We start from the raw sequence: 24,294 nt of genomic DNA, 5'->3' as shown, positions 1-24,294 counted from the left end.
GTTGAGGTTAGGAGAATGGGATGGCCACTCCAAAACCTTCACCTTCTTCTGCTGCAGCCACTGAAGGGTTGACTTGGCCTTATATTTAGGATCATTGTCATGTTGGAAAATCCAAGTACCCCCCCATGCACAGCATCCTGGCTGATGAATGCAAATTCTTCTCCAGTATTTTCTGATAAGATGCTGTATTCATCCTGCCATCAACTTTGACTAAATTCCATGTGCTGCTGTAGCTCATACATCCCCCAAATATCAGCACTTTATCTCCATGCTTCATGGTAGGCATGGTGTACTTCTCTTCATAGCCTTGTTGACTCTTCTCCAAACATAGGGGTAGATTTTTTTAAAAAGCGCGATCGCGTACTTTTGTTTGCGCAGCAGGCGCAAACAAAAGTACGCAGGATTTTATAAGATACGCGCATAGCTGCACGTATCCTCTAAAATCCTGGATCGGCGCGCGCAAGGCTGCCGATTTTGGGCAGCCTGCGCGCGCCGAGCCGCACAGCCTGCCTTCGTTCCCTCCAAGGCCGCTCCAAAATCGGAGCGGCCTTGGAGGAAACTTCCTTTCGCCCTCCCCTCACCTTCCCCCCCCTTACCTTTGTCCCTAGATTTACACCTGCGAGAAGCAGACGTAAATCTACGCGCGCCAGCGGACTGCTGGCGCGCCGTCTTCCAACCCGGGGGCTGATCCGGAGGCCTGGACCACGCCCCCGGGCCGGCACCACGCCCCGGTCCCGCCCCCGAAACACCACGCCCCGCCCCCGAATGCCGCGTCATCCGGTCCCGCCCCCCGACATGCCCCCGACACGCCCCCTTCGAAAAACCCCGGGACCTACGCGCGTCCCGGGGCTCTGTGCGCGCCGGCGGCCTATGCAAAATAGGTGCGCTGGCACGCAAGGCCCTGCTCGCGTAAATCCGGGCGGATTTACGCGAGCAGGGTTTTAAAATCCGCCCGATAGTGTTTATGGTTATAACCATAAAGTTCAATTTTGGTCTTATTACTCCAAATTATTTTGTTCCAGAAGTTTTTTGGCTTTTCTAGGTGCTGTTTGGCATATTGTAAGTGAGCTATTTTGTGGTGTGGGTGCAGCAATGATTTTTTTTCTGGCAACTCTACCATGCAGCACATTTTTGTTCAAGTATCTCTTTTTGTACATGCTGAAAAATCCACACTGCTTTGTTTCAGAGAAGCCTATATTGCAGTAGAAGTTGCTTGTGGGTTTTTCTTCGCATCCCAGCAAATTTTCATGGTAGTTGTGTCTGAAATCTTTCTTGGTCTACCTCACTATGGCTTGGTATTAACAGAACCCCTAATTTTCCACTTCTTGATCAGTGTTTGAACAGTACTGATTGGCATTTTCAAATCTTTGGATATCGTTTTACATCTTTTTCCTGATTTATAAAGTTGACTACTTTTGCTCACATTTCCTTTGACAGTTCTTTTGCTTTCTCCATGCTTCAGTAACCACCAAAGTCAGTGCAGCTCTGGGTGAAATACACAAGGGGTTTCTCAAGAGCTAAGAAACTCATTGACTATTTTTACACAGACACTAATTACAATCAATCAAGGCTCAGGTGTGGATACCTACCCTTCATTACCATCTCAACCTGTGTGTGTCAACTTGAGTATGTATTATCAGCCCAAACATTCAAGGGTATAGAAACTTTTGAACAGGACCATTTTCTTATTTCTTTTATTGCTATGGTTTCTTTAATGATTGTGCTAGTCTGTGATACACAATAGTTTAATTTGAAACAAATTAAAAATAACAGACGTGTTTTGTCTGATCACTCATAATTTCTTAAAATGTCACACATCTTACAAATTCTTCCAGGGGTATGTAAACATATGATCACAATTGTGATATACCATATTTGTTGCATGGAAAAATGTATTGAACGTATAGATATTTCTGGGAAGAAAAAATAGGTTCTGAAAATCTGGGACTTGTATTTGAATTCTTTGCACAGTGCAAGTAGTTTGCTGGTAAATCTCATGGCATAACTTGTAAGTATATCTTTGCCTGATTTTTCTCTTTCGACAAGCAGGAAATCATATGGGGGAAGGGGGTTTATTTTTCTGTACTGTTGAATATATGCTAGGTATCTTATTAACCTGAATTGTTAGCGCTGATCTAATTATATGTATTGTAAGGTGCAGCCCCAGGAAAATGTGCAGAACCACTCACCAACCTGGGCTCTAGTGTTAAACATTCAAGATTCAATAAAATAAATTTGAACATAAAAGTAGGCAGGACTGGAATTATCTCTGGTGTGCATTTAGGCATGGGAATGGTGGAGTAGGGAGGGTCCCCCTCAGAAGCTGCAGGAGTGGGGAAGGAGTCCTCCTCATAAGCTGAGGGGCTGGGGAGAATGGTTGGGAGGATGCCCCTATGAAGATGTGATGCAATCAATGGGCAACTCCTTCTTCTTCCGAGCAACCCTTTCTCCCCTCGGACCTGCCCTCTTAAAGGCACATAGCATCCTCGGCAGGTGTGTACACTGCCTATTGGGAAATCTAGCCCTGATAGAAGGCCATAAAAGGGCTGGATGTGGTATGATATTTTGAAGGCTTCTAAGAGAAAAAAAATATAATGTTTATGCATGCAGATTAATATAGGTCAGTAAACCAGTGAAATCAGTGTAGATGCAATAACACAGACAGCTAGTATGTGGTATAATTAAGTAATAATGGGGTTGGATGTAGAATGCTCTTTCCTATCAGTTCATAGTTACTATTCTGTGAGCGACTTTGCACTAAGCATTTTTCTCATAGACTCAGAATGGGACAAAAAACTTTGAGCATATCTGACCCTGTGTGAGGAGATATGGACACCAAATAAAATTAAAGGTGTTTAGAAGGCAGGGTATTTACAAAATTATTCTCATCACAAACTTTTAGAAACTTTTAGTTACACTTAACTGAGCTACTTCCATTTTCTGACCTCTCCTATTTTTTGTGTGTGTATGGCTAAAAATAGTCTTAAATCTAACCAGCTATGTCATAACAGCCTAGATTAAATCTGGTTATTGCTGCGCCTAGGGATAGTTGTCAAAGGGGCCCATTTATTAGAGGAACGTTTATAGTAGGCCACATACACGTGTTTTCTATCACGTACCCAAATTATGCCAATTTTCAAAGTGAACTTGCATGTGTAGTATCACTTTGAAAATTATCCCTCCAAAATTACGCACACACAATTACAGCCTCTATTCAGTGTGCATAGTTTTGCCAAGAGAATTTATGTGCATACATTTTAAAATCAAAAGATATGTGCATAGTTCCCAGCCCCCCTCTGACTCAATCCCTTGGAATGCCTCATCCCTAAACATGTAAAAGTACAGTCGGGCAATTTTCTAAAGTGCCATTTCTGTTGGTAAATCACTGTTTTACCCACAGAAGTCCCTTTGAAAATTACCTCTTTGCATCTATCAAAAAAATATTTAGTAAATAGGCCTAAGGTAGCTGTCTAACTTCACTTCTGTAACCCTCAGGACCACTCAGAATTTCAGTGGCTAAATATCGCCACTTGGAAAAAATATATTTAGCTATGCTGAGGCATGAAATTTTCACACCAATGGATTTGGATAGCTAACTTCTTAGCTGGCTAGATTTTTTTCAGAATTGACCCCATAGAGCTTGATTTTCAGACAGATAAGTAAGTTAGCTGGATAAGACTTACCCGGCTAATTTACAAAGGATATATCCCCATAAAAGTCCCTAGTTAGCCGGATAAGTCTTATCCAGCTAACTTTAGATAGCAGGTCTAACTTATCCGGTTAACTTAACTGGGTAAGTACAAATATCAGTACTTATCCAGATAAGTTAACCGAAGAAGTATCTCCATCCTGATCTGCCCACATCCCTCCCACCATTTATCCGGCTAATTTGTTAGCTGGATAAGTGCTTATCTGGCTATGTGGCGACCGCTGAACACAGCCAGATATTCAGCTGCTGCCACTTATCCGAATAAGTTACTACTTATCTGGCTAGGTAGCGCTAAATATCATACTGGTTAGTTACAGGTCTGTGATTCAGGAGAAGTCTTGGAATGCCAGTGCAAAATTCTTCTGTACCAATGACTCTCTGTGTGGCCTCAGGTGAGTCACTTTATTTCCTGTGCCTCGGATTTTGGAATGCTTGGCTTGGACCTTGATTTGACCTTCACATTAGACCTATCTTGAGATTATTATTGGTAAATGCATGTTGATATAAAGCACTATGTACACCTGTAACATACATAAAAACAAGTTTTTTTTTTGTTTTGTTTTCTGAAGCTTCCAAATAGCATCTTATTTTCTCTTCTCCAGTCTTAGTTCATGTGATCTAGGGTTATTTTCCCATGGCTGTGCCATAGTAGAGCCTACCCTGAATTTATAGAGGTTAACTGTACATTGCATATGCTAATCCCTGCCTTGTGATTGGCTGCAGCTGAGAACATGGAACTCTTCCTCACTGAGCTATCATTGCCACTGTAATTTCACTGATGGAATCCCCACCGTTTTAAATTGCTCCGCTGTGGAATGCAAATTGAATTTAACACTTCACACCAGCTTTTTTCTTTAATCATGTTTTCAATTGTGTAATAAATTATAATAGTAATAATCCCCTACTAGCAATGAGTGAATCTAGATGTAAACATTTCCTGCATCTTAAATGCCTCCTCCACACTTGTTGTTTATACCTACAAACTCACTTTTCCCTCACATGGGAGGTAGTAGGGGCTGCATTTCTTAGCCATATCCTGTCATGTAAAATAGCTCTAAAATCTTGCATTTTAATTTCTTATTGACTGAAGTGACAAGCATAGTCCTAGGGGGTGGTGAGTAGGGCAATTGACCCTAAAAAAAGAGGCATTGTGCTTGTTGCTTCAGATAGATTGGGATCCGGATGCTATGGTCGCATACATGTGCAGAAGGCATGGGCAGCAGACTCCCTCGGGCAGCAGCTTGCTCTGCTCCTGGACTCATCTCGGAGGCGTCCTCTCACCCACTCCCAGCTTCAAAGCCCTGCACTGATGTCTCTTGCTCCACCACCCTTAGGGCCTTCCCTGGAAGCAGGCAGATATGATTTTTCAACCCTTTGCTTTCTGAAACAAGCAAGCAAGACTTTCATGCTGGAAAACCCCTACAACATGCTGTATAATATATAGATGTGTTCCAAATATGTGATATATTCACCAGTGGAAGCCAGAAGGCATGATCTATTCTCCAGTAGAAGCATAGCTAGCTAGATTTAAGATGAGTTATTCTGACAATTTTGATATGGCCCAAGATTCTCAGGAAAGCTTTATTTAAAACATAGGTATCAGGTAATAAATTGCATGAAAGCATGCAGCACCTCTTTAAAAGAACTGAGAATCTAGAACTAGTATGGCTACTAGAACTCTACACTACTGGATATGCAGAAAATGGGGTTATTTCTGACTCTTTCTACATACAATTGGCTCTTCTCTTCATTTTCAGACAACATATAGCCTGGTGTCTTATCACCAGTAGCAACTCATGCAGATGTCATTGTAGGAATGTGCATGCATGAATGTGTGTTATTTGTTTTGGGATATTTTACAATTTTCGGTTTAGCGATAATGGTGATTAGAGATTGTATTCAATTTTGAATTAACTTTTGTACTAAACTTTGTAGTCAAATAAGAATTCATTAGACATTTAAATGTGTATAAAAGTGAATTTTGAAATTTCGTATAATCAATTAAAAAAAACAAAACACTAGTACATAAGATTGTATTGGGCCTCTCTCTTTGTTCTTAACATTACTTACCTCATAACATTCCCTCACAAACGTGCACATACTCAGTAAGAAAAGAAAAAAAGCAAAACTGATGATGGTGTATCTTCAAGAACGGATGGTTTCAGCAGAGACATCCAAGTTGCATTGTGTTGTTTAAGTCCATGTATGCCTGCATGTGTCTAGCATTGCTGGTACTGCTACAAGCAGCCTTACTGATGTGCGGTATTACACTGGTGCATTGCCTCTGAGCATGCGGACCCAGATAAAAGGGGGGTGAGCACAGAACTAAAGACACTTCTCCAGGTCTCATCTCACCTGCTGTCATTGCAGGAGATCCTCTGAGGAGAAATGGCGGATGACAGACGGGATGAAGCCAAGTCCCCTCATTGGGCTTCTGGCCAGCACAGTGGAGATTCTGCACATCCACACACGCCAGATGTGAAAGAGCAGGGGGGCACAGGAGACAGCATGGTCCGAAGCGAAAATGGCTTTCCCTTCAGAGAGGAGAAGGAAAGGGGTTTTGGAGAGTGTGGGCACCAGGTTTCGTATCTTAGAACCAAAGAAAATGGAATCAATGGAGAGGTGACCCCTGCCGACACAGAAACAGCAGGTAAGGTCAAAATAGAAGGCCTCTGCTCCTTCCACTTCAACCATGCTTATGAATTAGTGCACGCTGAAACTAGATGTACTGCATATATGAGAATGGACAGTTCTATCTGCTTTTATGAAATATTGTGACTGAGGTTTTTACTCATGTTTCTGCCTTAATATTTTAAAAACAATGTAATGTACCTGAATTTGAAAGCCATTTCATTGTTTGGATAATTGTTTGGGTTCAGAACTGGGGGGAGGGGCGAAAGAACCCAGGAAGTGATTTTCTTTTTGGGGGGGGGGGTGGGGAGGCTGACAGCTCAACAATTTTTTTTTGCTTTGTTTTGTTTAATTTCTTTTGTTGTCGTCTTTCTTTTAAATAAGTGAAACAAGCAAAAAACAAAATGAAAAACAAAGCAATACAATAAAAATGAAACAAAAAATGTGCATATCACTATTAGAATGTAATATGAAGCCTTTGCCGAAACCCTGTCAGAGAGATTCCTCACACATAACAAAAATAGAGCCCCCGATAAAATAAAAAAGGGGTGTGGTTAGGGTAATTTTCCTAGTACTGCTTCGCATAGGTATTTTACTGCAGCATGTGTTAAATTTATCACATCTGTTTTATTTTCACATTGCAAGCTGAGATGTTCCTTGGGCTGTGGGGGTGGAGGGGAGGGAAAGAGAGAGAGCCTCTGAGGAGGCTCACAAAAAAGTTAACTATTTATACCACTGTAAGAGGGGGCACTGATAACTCAGGGTGATGTTTGGGGGGGGGGTGTTTCTGGGGAGGACAATTCCACATGCACAGTCATCTGTACGAACAGCATAGTTACCATCAGTGAAGATTTAATGTGATTTGGAGGGATGAAATGTGAAAGAAGTGAAAATTTGTACCATGTTCTCTCTACCTAGCTTGATGCACTATCTATCTAGTTGCAATCAAGTTAGGTAGAGAGAACATAGTACAAATTTACTCTTCTTTCACCTTTCAACTCTCCAAATCACATTAAAACTTCACTAATGGTAACTGTGCTGTTTGTATGTATGATTGTGCATGTTAAACTGCCCCCTAAACTCCAAGTCGCCCCACAAACCTTACTCCAAGTTCATTATGCCCCCTCTTACAGTGGGTATAAAAAGTTAAAAATATCTCTCTCCCCCTCTCTCTCCCCTGAAACGGGATTTGTGATAAATCCCATTTCGGCCGTAATGCACAGCTGGCATTAAATTCAGAGATAGTGTGCATTACATTAACCAGCCCTCATTTACATTTACTCCACCCAAACTCCTCCCACTTGAATAACATTTTCAAATTGCATACGCATTTCACGATGCGGTGTTTATTCCATGCATACTGGCGTTATCGTGGGCATTAGGGCCCTAACGCATTTTGATAAACGACCCTCCTAAGTTCTCTAAAAGCAGGGTTTTGAATCCCAGACCTTGCAAATGTATAGATCTTTGTCTAGTTTTTGGCACCTATGCTTAATTATGGTTTAAAGTTTGGTATCTAGTGTTGCTAGCTAGCTCCAGGTTTTCAGGATAGGTTGATCCAATCCTGGCTTTGTCCCATTGCCTGCATGGATGTGTAGCTCTGGATTCCCTATTGATTCCCCGAAGAAAAGCAAGATTACAAGTTTATGCAGGCAGTCAGAGGTAAAACGAAGCTTGGATCAACTTATCCTGAAAATTCGGAGCCAGTTGGCAACCCTGATGGTATCCATTGCCAATTAAAGCACATTTCCCCTTATGTTGGCATCCTTTCACCTTAAATAGCTATGCAAGATTAAGAAAAAGATTATTTTTTATGAAGTTAATTTCTATTATTTTCAGGTCCTTCCTACTCTCTTGCATTCTCACCAGCTGATTCCTTTGTTGCATTGGTGAGAGGGGTATAATGCCCTCTGTGCTTTATGGAATGATTTGTATTGCAAATTAACCAATAGTTAATTGTATTGAATATGCATTGAAGCATATTGAAGATAATAACGTCATAGAAAGAAAGTCATCTAGTTCAGGGTTTCCCCAAACTTGATCTCCAGGATGCTCAGCCAGGTCTGATCTACAGGATAAATCAATATATGTAAAGCAATCTGGTTCTTAGACCACATATATGCAAATATAGCTCATGCATATTTGTTATAGATATCTTGAAGATTGAGTTTAGGAAACTTTGAACTAGGCTATCTCTGTACCTCCAGCAAAGGTCTACTATATTAATATCATGCCAGACAAAAATGTTTGTCTAATCTAATCTGCTCTTGCTCTTAAAAATCTCCAATTCTACCACCTGTCTAGGTAACTTTTTCAAGTTGTTAATTATCCTTATCAGTTAAAGAGTTATTTGTATATCTATCCTAAATTGCCCATGAAAATTCCAACTTCAGGAATTTTGCTGCTGCCAATGTAATGTAAGCAAATCCACAAATAAGTGCTGAAAAGACAGGTAAAATAAATAAGAAAGAAAGTAATTTTAAAATAAGATTTCCATTTTAAATCTCTCCCTGTGTGTATGAGTGAGGTATTGAATACAGGTTGCTGACTAGGCATCATATGGCTTTGGTAATCTTGTTAGCTTATGCACTCTGAAAACAGAGAACAATGCAGCAATATTCAATGATTACAGAATTCAAGGAATGCAAGAGGAGACAAAAGTATAACAAGGGATGTGTAAACAATCTGCCATCAAATATGAAGCAGGTGAATTTCAGCCTGCTTTGCTACCTACATTCCTGCACCTGCTCTGCAGAGCATCTCTGGCTAAAATCCCATGCCCATGCAGACTTCATACACTTCAAATTCATGCTGATCACTTTCCAGTATTCTATTGCACTTGCCAAGACTATTATATCCATCTGACACCCAATCCTCGCCATCTCTTTACCACTCTCAATTCCCTCCTCAAACTTCCCTCTCCTCCCTCCTCCCCTTTTCTCTCAGCCCAAACTATGGCTGACTACTTCCATGACAAGATTCACAAAATTAGTCTTCAGTCCTCAACTATTTCACCTTTACCTGCCTCTCCCCCACTTCTTTCCTCTACCTTTCCCCTAGCCTCCGCCACTCTCTCCTCCTTTTCTGAAGTTACAGTGGAGGAAACTGCTTGTCTTCTCTCTTCCTCCAAACCCACTACTTGTTCCTCTGACCCTGTCCCCACCCAAATTCCTCAGCTCCATTTCCACTGTAGTCATCCCTTCTGTCACATCCTCAATCTATCATTCTCCACTGCTACTGTTCCTGCTGCCTTCAAATGTGCTGTAATCATATCATTCCTTAAAAAAATCCTCATTGGATCCTACCTGTCCTGCCAAATATCGTCCCATATCCCTTCTCCCTTTTACCTCCAAACTACTTGAACGTACTGTTCACCGCTGCTGTCTTGACTTTCTTACATCTCGAGGCATCCTAGTTTGGTTTTCGCCCTCTACATTCAAGTGAAACAGCTCTTGCCAAAGTTTCCAATGACCTGTTTATGGCTAAAGCCAAAGGTCTTTATTCTGTCCTTATCCTCTTTGACCTTTCCGCTACTTTTGACATTGTTGATCATCACCTACTCCTTGATAATTTGTCCTTGCTTGGATTTTGGGACTCTGTCCTATCTTGGTTCTCTTCTTACCTTTCCCATTGCACTTTTAGCATTTCCTCTGACTTTTCCTCCTCTACTGCTAGTCCACTATCAATTGGAATTCCTCAGGGCTCTGTCCTAGGCCCTCTTCTCTTCTCACTATATACTAATTCCCTTGGTGCCCTGATTTCCTCTGATGGCTTTCAATACCATTTTTATTCTGATGATTCCCAGATCTACATTTGTACACCAGGAATTTCACCAGAAATCCAATCCCAGATCTCGGCCTGCCTATCTGATATTGTTGCCTGGATGTCCCACCACCACCTCAAACTCAACATAGCCAAGACGGAGTTCCTTACCTTCCTCCCAAAACCCACCTCCACTCTTTCTCCTTTCTCTGTTTCTGTGGATAACACAGTCGTCTTCTCGGTCCCATCGGCCTATAACCTTGGAGTCTCTTCAACTCTTCTCTCTCTCCTCTTCTCTACTCATATACAAAACACTGCTAAAACGTGTTGTTTCTTTCTTTATAAATTTGCCAAAATCCATCCTTTCCTTTCTAAACACACTACCAGAAATCTTATCCACTCTCTCATCGCCTCCCATTTAGACTATTGCAACCTGCTCCTCACAGGTTTCCTGGCAAGCCATCTCTTTCCACTGCAATCTGTCCTAAATTCAGCTTCGCAACTAACCTTTCGCCAAAGTCACGGCATTGGCTCCCTATTTGCTCTCGCATACAGTTCAAGCTCCTTTCCTACCTTCAAATGCCTTCACTCTTCAGCACCTCATAAGAACATAAGAAATTGCCATGCTGGGTCAGACCAAGGGTTCATCAAGCCCAGCATCCTGTTTCCAACAGAAGCCAAACCAGGCCACAAGAACCTGGCAAGTACCCAAACACAAAGAAAATCCCATACTACCGATGCCAGTAATAGCAGAGGCCATTCCCTAAGTCAACTTGAGTAATAGCAGTTAATGGACTTCTCCAGGAACTTATCCAAACCTTTTTTGAACCTATCTACACTAACCACATCCGCTGGCAACAAATTCCAAGCTTAATTGTACATTGAGTGAAAAACATTTTCTCCGATTAGTCTTAAATGTACCACTTGCTAACTTCATGGAATGCCCCCTAGTCCTTCTATTACCCGAAAGTGTAAATAACCGCTTCACATCTACTCATTAAAGACCTCTCATAATCTTAAAAGACCTCTATCATAACCCCCTCAGCCGTCTCTTCTCCAAGCTGAACAGCCCTAACCTCTTCAGCCTTTCCTCATAGGAGAGCTGTTCCATCCCCTTTATCATTTTTGTTGCCCCTCTCTGTACCTTCTCCATCGCAACTATATCCTTTTTGAGATGCAGCGACCAGAATTGTACACAGTATTCAAGGTGCAGTCTCACCATGGAGTAATACAGAGGCATTATGACATTTTCAGTTTTATTAACAATTCCCTTCCTAATAATTCCCAACATTCTGTTTACTTTTTTGACTGCTGCAGCACATTGAGCTATCAGTTTTAAAATATTATCCACTATGATGCCTAGATCTTTTTCCTAGGTGGTAGCTCCTAATATGGAACTTAACATTGTGTAACTACAGCAAGGGTTATTTTTCCCTATATGCAACACCTTGCACTTTTCCACATTAAATTTCATCTGCCATTTGGATGCCCAATCTTCCAATCTCTCAAGGTCTTCCTGTAATGTATCACAATCCGCTTGTGATTTAACTACTTTGAATAATTTTGTATCATCTGCAAATTTGATAATCTCACTTGTCGTATCCCTTTCCAGATCATTTATAAATATATTGAAAAGCACCAATCCAAGTACAGATTCCTGAGGCATAAGAACTGCCATGCTGGGTCAGACCAAGGGTCCATCAAGCCCAGCATCCTGTTTCCAACAGAAGCCAAATCAGGCCACAAGAACCTGGCAAGTACCCAAACACTAAGAAGATCCCATGCTACTGATGCTATTAATAGCAGTGGCTATTCCCTAAGTAAACGTGATTAATAGCAGTTAATGGACTTCTCCTCCAGGAACTTATCCAAACCTTTTTTGAACCCAGCTACACTAACCACATCCTCTAGCAACAAATTCCAGAGCTTTATTGTGTGTTGAGTGAAAAATAATTTTCTCCGATTAGTCTTAAATGTGCTACTTGCTAACTTCATGGAATGCCCCCCTAGTCCTTCTATTACCCGAAAGTGTAAATAACCGTATCACATCTACTCATTCAAGACCTCTCATGATCTTAAAAGACCTCTATAATATCCCCCCTCAGCTGTCTCTTCTCCAAGCTGAACAGCCCTAACCTCTTCATCCTTTCCTCATAGGGGAGCTGTTCCATCCCCTTTATCATTTTGGTTGCCTGTCTCTGTATCTTCTCCATTGCAACTATATCTTTTTTGAGATGCAGCAACGAAATTGTACACAGTTTTCAAGGTGCAGTCTCACCATGGAGCAATGCAGAGGCATTATGACATTTTCCGTTTTATTAACCATTCCGTTCCTAATAATTCCTAACCTTCTGTTTGCTTTTTTGACTGCTGCAGCAAACTGAGCTGATGATTTCAAAGTATTATCCACTATGATGCCTACATCTTTTTCCTGGGTGGTAGTTCCTAATATGGAACCTAACATCGTGTAACTAAAGCAAGGGTTATTTTTCCCTATATGTAACACTTTGCACTTGTCCAAGGCACTCCACTGTTTACTCTTTTCCACTGAGAAAATTGATCATTTAATCCTACTCACTGTTTCCTGTCTTTTAACCAGCTTGTAATCCATGAAAGGACATTGCCTCCTATCCCATGACTTTTTAGTTTTCTTAGAGGCCTCTCATGAGGGACTTTGTCAAATGCCTTCTGAAAATCCAAATACACTACATCTACCAGTTCACCTTTATCCACATGTTTATTAACCCCTTCAAAAAAATGAAGCAGATTTGTTAGGCAAGACTTCCCTTGGGTAAATCCATGTTGACTGTGTTCCATTAAATCATGTCTTTCTATATGCATTACGATTTTGATCTGTAGAATAGTTTCACTATTTTTCCCGGCACTGAAGTCAGGCTCACTGGTCTATAGTTACCCGGATCGCCCCTGGACCCCTTTTTAAATTCTATTTATTTATTTATTTATTTATTATTTTTATATACCAACATTTGATCTCAATCGAGATATCAAACCGGTTTACATTCAAGTACTGTAGGTATTTCTCTATCCCCAGAGGACTTACAATCTAAATTTTTGGGATTACATTGGTTACCCTCCAGTCTTCAGGTACAATGGATGATTTATTTCCCTCATTATTTCCCTCGCTCTTTCCCTTCTTATTTCTCCTGCCCCCCCATGCCCAGCCTCTCCCCCTTCAGTATCTCAATATTTTCATCTTAGACCCACTGACCTAAGCACTTAGTCCAAGTAACCCGCAATTTGCAATCGGTTTTTACCCTGATATGTAGCAACAGTTAACTGGTAATCTCATCTCTTTCGTATTTTGGTACCCATTTACTGTTCATCAACCAGAGCCGCTATGGAATGAGTCCTCTGCCTCTCTCCCCAGCCCCCCTAGTTTCCCCTATCTTCACTGGAATATACACCAATTGTCTTTATGTTTATATGTTGCATATATAGTTATATGTGTATTTTATTCGGTAATTAAGTTTTTCTACTCTATTGGTTGTAAATGTTCCCTGTTTCAAACGTTGCAAATGTTCCTTGTATCGCTCCTAGCAAATGTTTCTGTTGCACTGTAAACTGGTGTGATCTGTATACTTTACAGGAATGTCGGTATATAAGAATTTAAAATAAATAAATAAATTATTTTAATGATAGGCTGCAAATTTTAACTAATAGATCAGAAATTTTATTTTTTAGTTCCTTCAGCACCCTAGGATGCATACCACTCACTATCTCTCCTCTTTTATCTCTTTCTACACTGCTCTTCGTGCACTCCGCTTATCAGATCACGCCTACCTGTGCCTTTCTCCTCTATTGCCAATTCCAGACTCAATGTTTTCCACCTGTCTGCACTTTGTGCTTTGTATAATCTTCCTGAACTGGTGTGTCATGCTTCCTCTCTTGCCATGTTTAAATACCAACTAAAGATCCTCCTTTTTGATAGTACTTTTAAACCTTATGCCTGATTATCTGCTTTTAGTCTTGTTAACTAACTTTCTTTTCTTTTTAACCATTGTCTTGATTTATGAAATATCTCAATTCTCTTGTCCTGTATGTTTGTCTTATTAGATTGTAAGTTCTTTTGAGCAGGAACTGTCTTTTTTGTGTGTTTGTACAGCACTGTGTATGTCATGTAGCAGTATAGAAATGTATAGTAGTAGTAGTAGTAGTAGTAGATGTGGATTTTCCTCAAATCTGCTTGGAACATCCTTTGGGGTTCCCCTAGTGAATTTGAGGAAAACCCAAAGCAGATCTAATAAAATCCGTAACGTACTTCCTTAGATCCGCCTTGGATTTTCAGATACAAAAATGGGTTGAATTAACTCAATTTGAAACTTGTGAACAGTAGCATCAATCTTCAGAGTTCCACCCATAGCTACAGCCTATTTGCTCATCTTTCATATGCATTCATAATTCAATTATCTTTAAACATCTAGAGAGTGGAATGTATATCTCACATTTTTTTTTATTTATAATTTTAAGGTAACAGGATAAAGTACATAACAATTGTTCTTTGTACCAAATAAACTAGGAAACAGTACAGTGAAGAATTATCACATATAAATATCAAATAAAAGGCTTATAGCAAGTAGAATATATGGGCATTATACGAGGGTAAGTCAGTAAGTAAGTCACAAATCTCTCTACTAAGGTAATAAAACATATCTGTAATGTTGTCATATTCCATAGATGGCAGCACCTTAGAAGCGCTTATGTACATAAATAGTTATTTAAACTGTGCATGCGCAGGGGCTGTGTACACAAGGAAAATGGCTGCCATGTTGACAGATTGTACGGTCGAAGAACAACGTGCTGTTGTCCGATTTTTATGGGCTAAGGGCTTAGTGGCAAAAGCCATTCATAAAGAAATGTATCCAGTATATGGCGAACAATGTTTCTCGCATAAAGCAATTTATAACTGGACCGATAAATTTGCACAAGGATGTGCCAACGTGAACGACGAAACCAGACCTGGTCGACCTGTAGAGATTGCGACAGAGGCAACTGTGAAGCAGGTTGAAGAGATGGTTCGCGCTAACTGGAGGGTAACATTTGACAAGGTTGCCAAAGAAATTGGGTGTTCTCACAGATTAGCATATTCCTTAGTGCACGATGCATTGAACTTTCGCAAAGTCTGTGCAAGATGGGTTACCAAACAGCTGACCGAAGACAATAAGAACAACCGGATGGGTGTCTGTTTGGAAAAACTCTGCCGTTATGCAAACGAAGGTGAATCAATGATGGCACGTATTGTTACTGGTGACGAGTCATGGGTGCACCACTATCAACCAGAAGCGAAACGCGATTCCATGCAGTGGAAGCATCCACTATCACCGACACTGAGAAAGTTCAAGCTTGTGCCTTCTGCTGGAAAGGTAATGTTGACTGTGTTTTGGGACCGAGATGGGATACTCTTAACCAGTTTTCAGAAGCGTGGTGAATCTGTTAATTCGGCTTCCTACTGTGCTACTCTATTAAAGCTTAAAGGCGCTATTCATAGAAAACGCCCAGATCTGGAAAAAAGAGGAGTGCTGATTCTTCACGATAATGCCAGACCACACACTTTGAATGAGACTCGTCAGACAATTGCGAACCTGCACTGGGAAGTTCTTGAACATCCACCATACAGTCCGGATTTGGCACCCAGCGATTTTCACTTGTTTGGCAAACTGAAAAGCCATCTCGGTGGTAAACATTTCACCAGCGATGAAGAAGTGGAACAAGAGGTGAAGCACTGGTTACGATGCCAGCCAAAAGACTTTTACGCAGAAGGTTTTGACGGACTTTTCAAATGCTGGGACAAATGTATAAATGTTCGCGGCGATTACGTTGAAAAGTAGTTGGTTTTTCCAGAAAAACGGTTTGTGACTATATTCTGTATATTTCACAGTAAATAATTCATCTTTTGCATTTAAATAAATTTAATGAATATTAATCCCATGTATGTTTGTGACTTACTGACTTACCGACTTACCCTCATAGTTGCAAACCCTTAAGAAGTTGCCTTGGGAAATTTCAGAAGATTGAATTATGATTGTAAATGAAAGATGGTTGAAGCCTTTCAAACTTGTGCTAAATTAACTCTTTTTTTTTTCTGTTACCATGTTTCTGATATACAGTATGTGTATATATTTTACTTAGGATTTTCCAAAGAACTGAGTTGCATTTTGCTGTAACCACATCCTTTTCTTTGAAAGAAGTTTATTGAATTGCCTCAAGAAACCTGCAGATTTTTCACAAATTCATCAAGCTAGTTGACCCTATTTTAAAGAGATTTGCATATCCCTACTTATATCCAATGAGATCTAGTCTTTATATACATTTTCAATTGTGTTACGAAAGGGGAAGGAGAGTATTAGAATATTCAGCTATTTTTGGCTTTTAAGTATCACAAATTGGAAGTGCTGACTGAATTATTTTTGTTTCGCCTCTCATGTGATAATAAAATTAATACTTTGGACATGAATGTATCTTTCACAAAAAAAAAACCCCAAAACCCCAGGACAATGGACCTTACAACAGCATTTAACAGCCATAACATATACCATGCAAGATTCATCTTGGGGAACAAGATTTTGGTTTGTTATAATTAGAGATGTGAATTGGAACCGGAATCGGTTCGGATTTCGGTTCCGATTCACATGTGGGGTTTTTTCCATCGGGCCCGATCGCGGTTTTGTTTATCGGCTGCGCCCCAGCCGATAAACAAAAAACCCACGCCGACCCTTTAAAGCTAACCCCTTAGCTTCCCCCACCCTCCCGACCCCCCCAAAAACGTTTTACAGGTACCTGGTGGTCCAGTGGGGGTCCCGGGAGCAATCTCCCGCTCCGGGCCATCCTCCCGCTCCCGGGCCGTCGGCTGCCACTAATCAAAATGGCGCCAATGGCCCTTTGCCCTTACCATGTGACAGGGTATCCGTGCCATGTGACAGGGACTGACCAATGGCACTGGTAGCCCCTGTGACATAGTAAGGGCAAAGGCTATCGGCGCCATTTTGAATACTGGCAGCCGATGGTCCGAGTGCAGGAGGTCGCTCCCGGACCCCCGCTGGACTTTTGGCAAGTCTTGTGGGAGTCAGGAGGGTCCCCCAAGACTTGCCAAAAGCCCCTGGTGGTCCAGCAGGGGTCTGGGAACAACCTCCTGCACTCGGACCGTCGGCTGGCAGTATTCAAAATGGCGCCGATAGCCTTTGCCCTTACTATGTCACAGGGGCTACCGGTGCCATTGGTCAGCCCCTGTCACATGGTAGGAGCACAAGATGGCACCGGCCATCCAGTGCTCCTACCATGTGACAGGATCCGGCCAATGGCACGGATACCCTGTCACATGGTAAGGGCAAAGGGCCATCGGCGCCATTTTGATTAGTGGCAGCCAACGGCCCGAGAGTGGAAGATCGCTCCCCGCACCCCCACTGGACCACCAGGTAATTTTAAAATGGTTTTGGGGGGGGGGTTCGGGAGGGTGGGGGAAGCAAAGGGGTCATTTTTAAAGGGTCGGTGGGTTTTTTTTTTATCTGGCCATTGGCGCCATTTTTATTAGTGGCAACCAAAATGGCGCCGATGGCCCTAGAGCAGGAGATCGGTCCCGGGGCTTCCACTGGACCACCAGGTACTCGTAAAAAGTTTTGGTGGGGTTCGGGCGGGTGGGGGAAGGTAAGGGTTTAGTTTTAAGGGGTCGGGTGGGTTTAAGGGTTGTTTTGGTGTGCCGGTATTCCCGCCCTCCCCCCAAATAACTCCCGTTAGTGGACACTAACCCATTAATGATTTTTCACGATAAATCGGGGGAATTTCTATTGTATCGCGCACTCTAACGATTTTTGACGATTTAAAAAATATCAGATGATTTTTTTAAATCATCAAAAAATGATTCACATCCCTACTTATAATGTGTATTGTGGACAAATTAGATAAGCCATGTGGTCTTTTTCTGCTGCCATGTTTCTATGTAAGTGTTCTTTTTAACAGTGACCACACCAAGTTTGCATAACGTGTTTGTTTAATGGATAAATCTATTGTAATTAGTAATGTGGTAAAAAAAAAACAAGGTTTCAAAATGAAGCAAACAGAAAAGTTTCCGTGTGTACCGTGAGGGGGGGGGGGGGAATAAAATATGTCATACATGGCCAAGCTGCTTACTTCTGCGCAAATCACATTTCCAACGTACATTGTAGGTGCTGCGTAGGTCTTTATGCAAGCCTTTCATGCAGGCTAATGGCTCATCAGCTGTTCCTTTCTGGGGAATAGGGAGGTTGCGCAGTGGAACATTATGAACACATAAGGACCCCAAGCACTTTTCTCTTTCCTCGCACAATTGCCACTTGACCCAAATCATGCCAGACAAGCCGAACCAGTCCTATTCATTTAGGACTCAAATTATCCCAATTATTTTCTGCACCTGGAGATTAAATAATGGAAAAAACCTCAAATAACTGTCGTTAAAGCTAATATTCAGGAAATAGTTGGCCAAAAAAAAAAAATTCATTAGAATATGAAACAAAAGATGTTTAGAGTACACAAGATGAGTAGCCACAACAGATGTTCCATTAATGCCCTTCATTCTGCTCTCAGACATGCTCTCAAACAAGTATTCATTCAAATACAACTAAAGCACCTGTATTCACAGAAAACATAAGCAAATAACCATCAAACAGGCTTTAAATATGGCAAATCTAAATGTTCTTCTTTTCTGTACATTCTTGCAAATCTGGATTAAAAATATATATTCTCAATCTACATATCTACCTTCCATATTTGAAGAGATCTCTTAAGATATAGGTTAAAGTCAAAGAAACTTGTTTTCTTATCACAGACTCACCAGCTTCCATGAAAAAAAAAAAAATTAACCGCTGAGAGCTGTTGGTTTGAAATCTGGTCTGTAGCAGCAGTTTTGAACAAACCTTTGGTTGTAGATCCAACCATCAATGCTCTGGCTTTCTGCCTTTAATGTATATATTGGACTATACTGAACCACGCACCTACATGGAAGATTGCCTATGAATTGAATGGGGCATCAAAGACTCGCTAAACTGCAAAGGTGGTATAGGCACTGAGCCACTTCTCAAACATATGCCCTGAACTTGCAGATCATGCACTTAGCTGACCCAGATGTCATCAACTGACTATCAAACCTCAGCGTACAACTTTCATCTGTACCTTTCTTGTCATGGTTGTGCTAGTTATATAAAAGAAAAAGAAACCTTGATTATGACAAATCTGAAAATATATCATGTATTGTATAAGACAGGTCTTTCACTCTAGCTGTAGAGCACCTCTCTGATATTTTGCCTATTACACATTAGACTGTTATTCCTTCTGTCCTATCCAGTGCAAGTTTACATGCAGCTCTGGTGTGTGTGTTATACATATTTATAATAGAACTTTTCATTATTTTTCTGAGGGTTTTCTTTTACTAAGGCACTAGTCAAATCATACTTCTAGCCCCTGACAATGGGCTAGACAATGTTTAATTTATATTGTGCCTTTCAGCCACTTCAAAGTGGGTTACATTTGGGTACTATAGGTATTTCATGTCCCCAGAGGGTTCACAATCCATGTTTGCTCCTGAGGTAATAAAGGGTGAAATGACTTTCCTAAAGTTACAAGGAGCAGCACTGGGATTTGAATCCTGGCTTCCCTGGTTCATAGCCTACTACTCCAAGAGCTAGGCTACTCCTCCACCCTTCTTTTCTCTTGGGTGCCTCTGGCATTTTATGTCTCTTACTGGTTTTCATATGACCCACCTGTGACCCCAGGTCTTTCCTTCTGTGTTTATTTTATTTTATTTATTTAAAAGTATTGATTTCCCACACCTTCCAAACTTTGGAATGGGGTACATAGCATAACATACATAATAAAATAAAACATCAAAAAAGATATAATAAAATAAAACTGCTCACCACTTATTAAATTTTTCCTGACCAAATTATCTATTAACAAACCCATAATTATTCTTGGTGACTTCAACTTACACATTGACTTACCCCCTACTGGCCTGCTCCTCAGTCATTGATGCACTATCATTACTGGGTCTCAATCAAGTTATCAATGGCCCTACGCACAAAGCAGGTCATACACTAGACCTAATCTTCATCAATACCAATTTTTGGTCTAACCACCAAACGAAGATAACAAAAATACCATGGTCAGACCACTCTATCATCCACACAAATCTATATTCAAATTATAAACGCACCACAAGAAAAAACACAATCAAACCCTTCTTTTATCGTCCACCTTTCTGCATTGAAACTCTTCAAGCAAATCTTCAAACTGAACTAACAAATATAGATCTATCAAACACAGAAAACGCAGAAACTCAGAAAAATAGAGAAATTATGGAGAAAAAACAAAACAACCACACTACTAAACATATACAGAACACAACTAGCAGAATAAAAAAAACTCATCCATAAAACAAAAAAAGACTTCTACACCAAAAAAATAACCAAATACCAACAAAACCCTAAGATGCTCTTCAACATAGTAAAAAGCCTAACAAAATCATCTTATGACGATCAATAACTTTCAACACCAAAGATCAATAGCAATGACTTTGCAAACTTCTTTAATTAAAAAATCAAAATCCTCATAAAGAACAACATAAAAAATGACTCACAAGACCTGAAATTACTGAACATTCAAACAAAAACCTGGTCCAACTTTGAAACAGCATCTTCCTTAGAAATCCAAATGATCATTAATAAAATGAACCCAGCTAAACATCCTATTGACGCCATACCCATTACAACAATAAAAAATCTCGAACCACCAATAACCAAGACGTTAACTAAAATTGTAAACCTTTCCCTCATGGAAGGAAACTACCCAGAATGCCTAAAATCGACAATCATCAAACCCATTCTAAAAAAGAATAATCTAGATCCAGAAAACCCACTGAACTACTGACCCATATCAAACCTCCCATTCATTGCCAAAATCATTGAGGAAGTTGTCCACACTCGGCTCACTGACCATCTAGATGAAAACAACATCCTCCTACCCACTCAATTTGGCTTCAGAAAGCAACTGAACACTGAAACCCTACTACTTGCAATGAACGACTTCGTACTCAAAGGTTTTAAAAAAGGCCAAAGTTACCTTCTAATCCTGCTTGACCTATCAGCAGCCTTTGATACAGTAAACCACTCTATCTTGATTAACCGTCTATCTGAAATCGGAGCTAACAAAACAACCCTTCAATGGTTCTCCTCGTACCTGTCACAAAGATCCTACCAAGTGCTACTTAATGATTCCTTCTCAAAGAAAATCAACCTAAACATTGGAGTTCCCCAAGGATCCACTCTGTCAGCGACGCTCTTTAACATCTATCTGCTCCCACTTTGCCACTTCCTTTCAAATCTGAATCTGACCCACTTCATCTACTCTGATGATATTCAAATATTAATACCAATAAGAAAAATCACTAGAAGAAACATACAAATTAACAGCCAATTACCTAAACAATATAAAGGAAATACTAAACAACCTAAAACTCATCCTCAACTTTGACAAGACTGAATTAATATTATTAGACAGAAAGAACAACTCTCCTCAAATACCACCGCTCAACCTCATGAACCGAAATACGATAATATCTCCAATCAACCATGCCCGCAACCTCGGAGTAATTGACAGAGAACTTTCTTTAAAAATACATATATCAACAAAAATCAAAGATGGTTATCATAAACTACTTACACTCCGTCATGTAAAACCTTTTCTTTCAAACAATGACTTCAGATCAGTCCTTCAATTACTAATTTTCTCCAACATAGACTACTGCAACTCTCTTCTTCTCAACTTACCTCTAAACACCATTCACCCACTCCAGATCCTGCAGAACGCAGCTGCAAGAATCCTCACAGGATCAAAAAAGCATGACCACATCACTCCAACACTTATTTCACTTCACTGGCTACCAATAAGATACAGGATTGAATACAAAGTCCTATCCATTTTACATACAATTATATTTGAACAACATGGAAATTGGCTAAGCCCCTACATACAACTATATACCCCAAGCAGAAACCTTAGATCAGCAAATAAGGGACTCCTAAAAACACCACCAATGCACTCAAATCAACTCACCTCAACCCAAAAAAGAGCAATCTCCCTTGGTAGCCCAAAACTTTGGAGCTCCCTACCGACTGAGCTCAGAACTCAAGAAAACCTAAAAACCTCAAAAAGGATCTAAAAACGTGGTTGTTCAACAAAGCATACCAACTCACCCAATGAACAACATAACTACATCGCCCTCCAATCCACTCTCAAGAATAAATGAAATTCATCACATCTATGTTCTTATAAATAAGAAGTGAAACATAAAACTGAACTATAACCTTACACGTTATCCCCTTTGCTTAATAACAGTTTGTACCTTGAAACCCTTGTTTAAACCCCCCCCCCCACCCCCTTATCCCTGCAACCTTATATTTTGTAAACTGTTATGATGGCGTTATTTTGACAATTCCGAATGACAGTACATAAAACTTGTCACATAAATAAATAAATAAAACATCCATAACAATAAAAAAACAAACCCATTAATAGAGACAAAACTGCTGCTTGTACTAATACAAATCTTCAGTTGCTATTCTGAGGACTGGACACACTCATTGATAGAACACAAACACTAACACAAGTAACATGTTTTAACCGCTTCACTATACTTTGCCTCTCAACAAAAGGATACATGTGTGACTCTGACATGTAGTTTATATCAAAGTCAGCAGAGCTGCTTCTGCAGCAGTCCCCAACTCAGATAACGAAGGATGAGGGAAAAATGGGGGCAGGAGGGGGAATAGTCAGGATATATTTGGCAAAAAAAAAAAAAGAAAATCCAAAAGAGGCTATTTGAAGCATGAAGCACGGAAGAAGAAGAAATGCTATAGATACTCTATTTCAGAAAAAATCTGAAAACTTGGCTATTCAAACAAGCCTTTCAAAAAGAGAAAGGAGAATAGAATCCAGGGAAATGCAAGGCTTAAACCAGGTAAGTGCAAGGGACAAAACACCCACGCAAACAGAAATCACTAAGGGTGTATGTTTTTTGTTTTTAATAGAATTCATCAGTAAAGGATAAGTTACTTAAAGAATGAGTCCTTGACTCAAACTGCTATAGAATCAAATGGGACATGATAGGTTCACTCTCATTTAACAACTAACATTGATTAAAAAATATGTTACTGAACATTATGGCACCTATGTAAACTGATAGAGGTTAATGGCATTTCTTTTGTGCCTTACTGTAAACCGTTGTGACGGTACCCACCTTAACGACGGTATAGAAAAAGATTTAAATAAATAAATAAATTAATGCCCTCCCTTCTGTCCACAGACAAGCCTGCAAAAACCGATTCATCAAGTATGCGCACACATTTTATTTGCCTTTGTCAGCCATTAGATCCAAATGTAAATCAGTGCAAGAATGCTGTCTCAGCTTGTAGCTCCTGATACTTCATCAGAAAGTGATCGTGATAGTTTTTAATACTTAGGAAAAAATAGGAAAACAAGAAGGAACCAGCCTTCCTCATACTGTATCGGATAACCTAGCCAGAGTAATGTTAGCAATGTTCTTCTATTTCTAGGGTCCTTCGTTTTTTGTTTTTTTTAATTTTTCCTGGGAATTTATCAGGATTTATTATGACAAGAACACAAATAGGAAAAAGTCGGTGGAAAAATGTGACTCGTTAATTTTCTGGGTAAATATCAGAGTTTATTTTGATGGACCGAATCCGTGAAAATAAAATGATATTACGCAGATCTTCCCACCCACCTACTCAGGAGCTTCCCCATTTCTGCTCCCATCCCCTACCAAGCATGCGCCTTCCTCTCCCTCTTCTTTGAAAATCTCCCTCTCCCCCCCCTCCCCCCCCCATCACAGCAGCATTCCTCCTTACTAGCGGTGGCTTCTCCTCTCTCCTTCGGCGACATGCTTACTGAGGCTCCTTTGCTTTGCAGCCTGCTGGGAGGAGCTTCTGTGGGCGGGGTCCCCCATGTCAAATGCTGCCCTGGCAGGCACCAAGCGACAAGCGCTTTGGCTCCTGGCAGAGGGAAGGGGAGGCAGGACTTGGATCGCCATGTCGGCGGCACTGGTGGGCGAGCGCTTTCGCTGGTGGCGCGTGGGACTTGAAATGCTGCAGGTGCTTTGGCCCGTGCTGGCTTCCAATTGCTGGAGGCCTTGA

The 24,294-nt window shown here is 40.6% G+C and overlaps 1 protein-coding gene across 1 annotated transcript in view; it reads left to right on the top strand.

Moving 5' to 3' along the window:
• The window catches only part of MAP2 (microtubule associated protein 2), a 752,988-nt gene that overhangs the window by 501,216 nt on the left and 227,478 nt on the right, over positions 1 to 24,294 (top strand). The window contains exon 7 of the mRNA XM_029607915.1: positions 6,080 to 6,359. Coding sequence (XP_029463775.1) covers positions 6,098 to 6,359 — 262 coding nt within the window. The 5' untranslated portion in view covers positions 6,080 to 6,097. The remainder of the gene's footprint in view (positions 1 to 6,079; positions 6,360 to 24,294) is intronic.

This window comes from Rhinatrema bivittatum, chromosome 6 (assembly GCF_901001135.1).
Source record: "Rhinatrema bivittatum chromosome 6, aRhiBiv1.1, whole genome shotgun sequence".
NCBI classification, from domain to species: domain Eukaryota; kingdom Metazoa; phylum Chordata; class Amphibia; order Gymnophiona; family Rhinatrematidae; genus Rhinatrema; species Rhinatrema bivittatum.
This window is presented reverse-complemented; position numbering and strand designations above follow the sequence as displayed.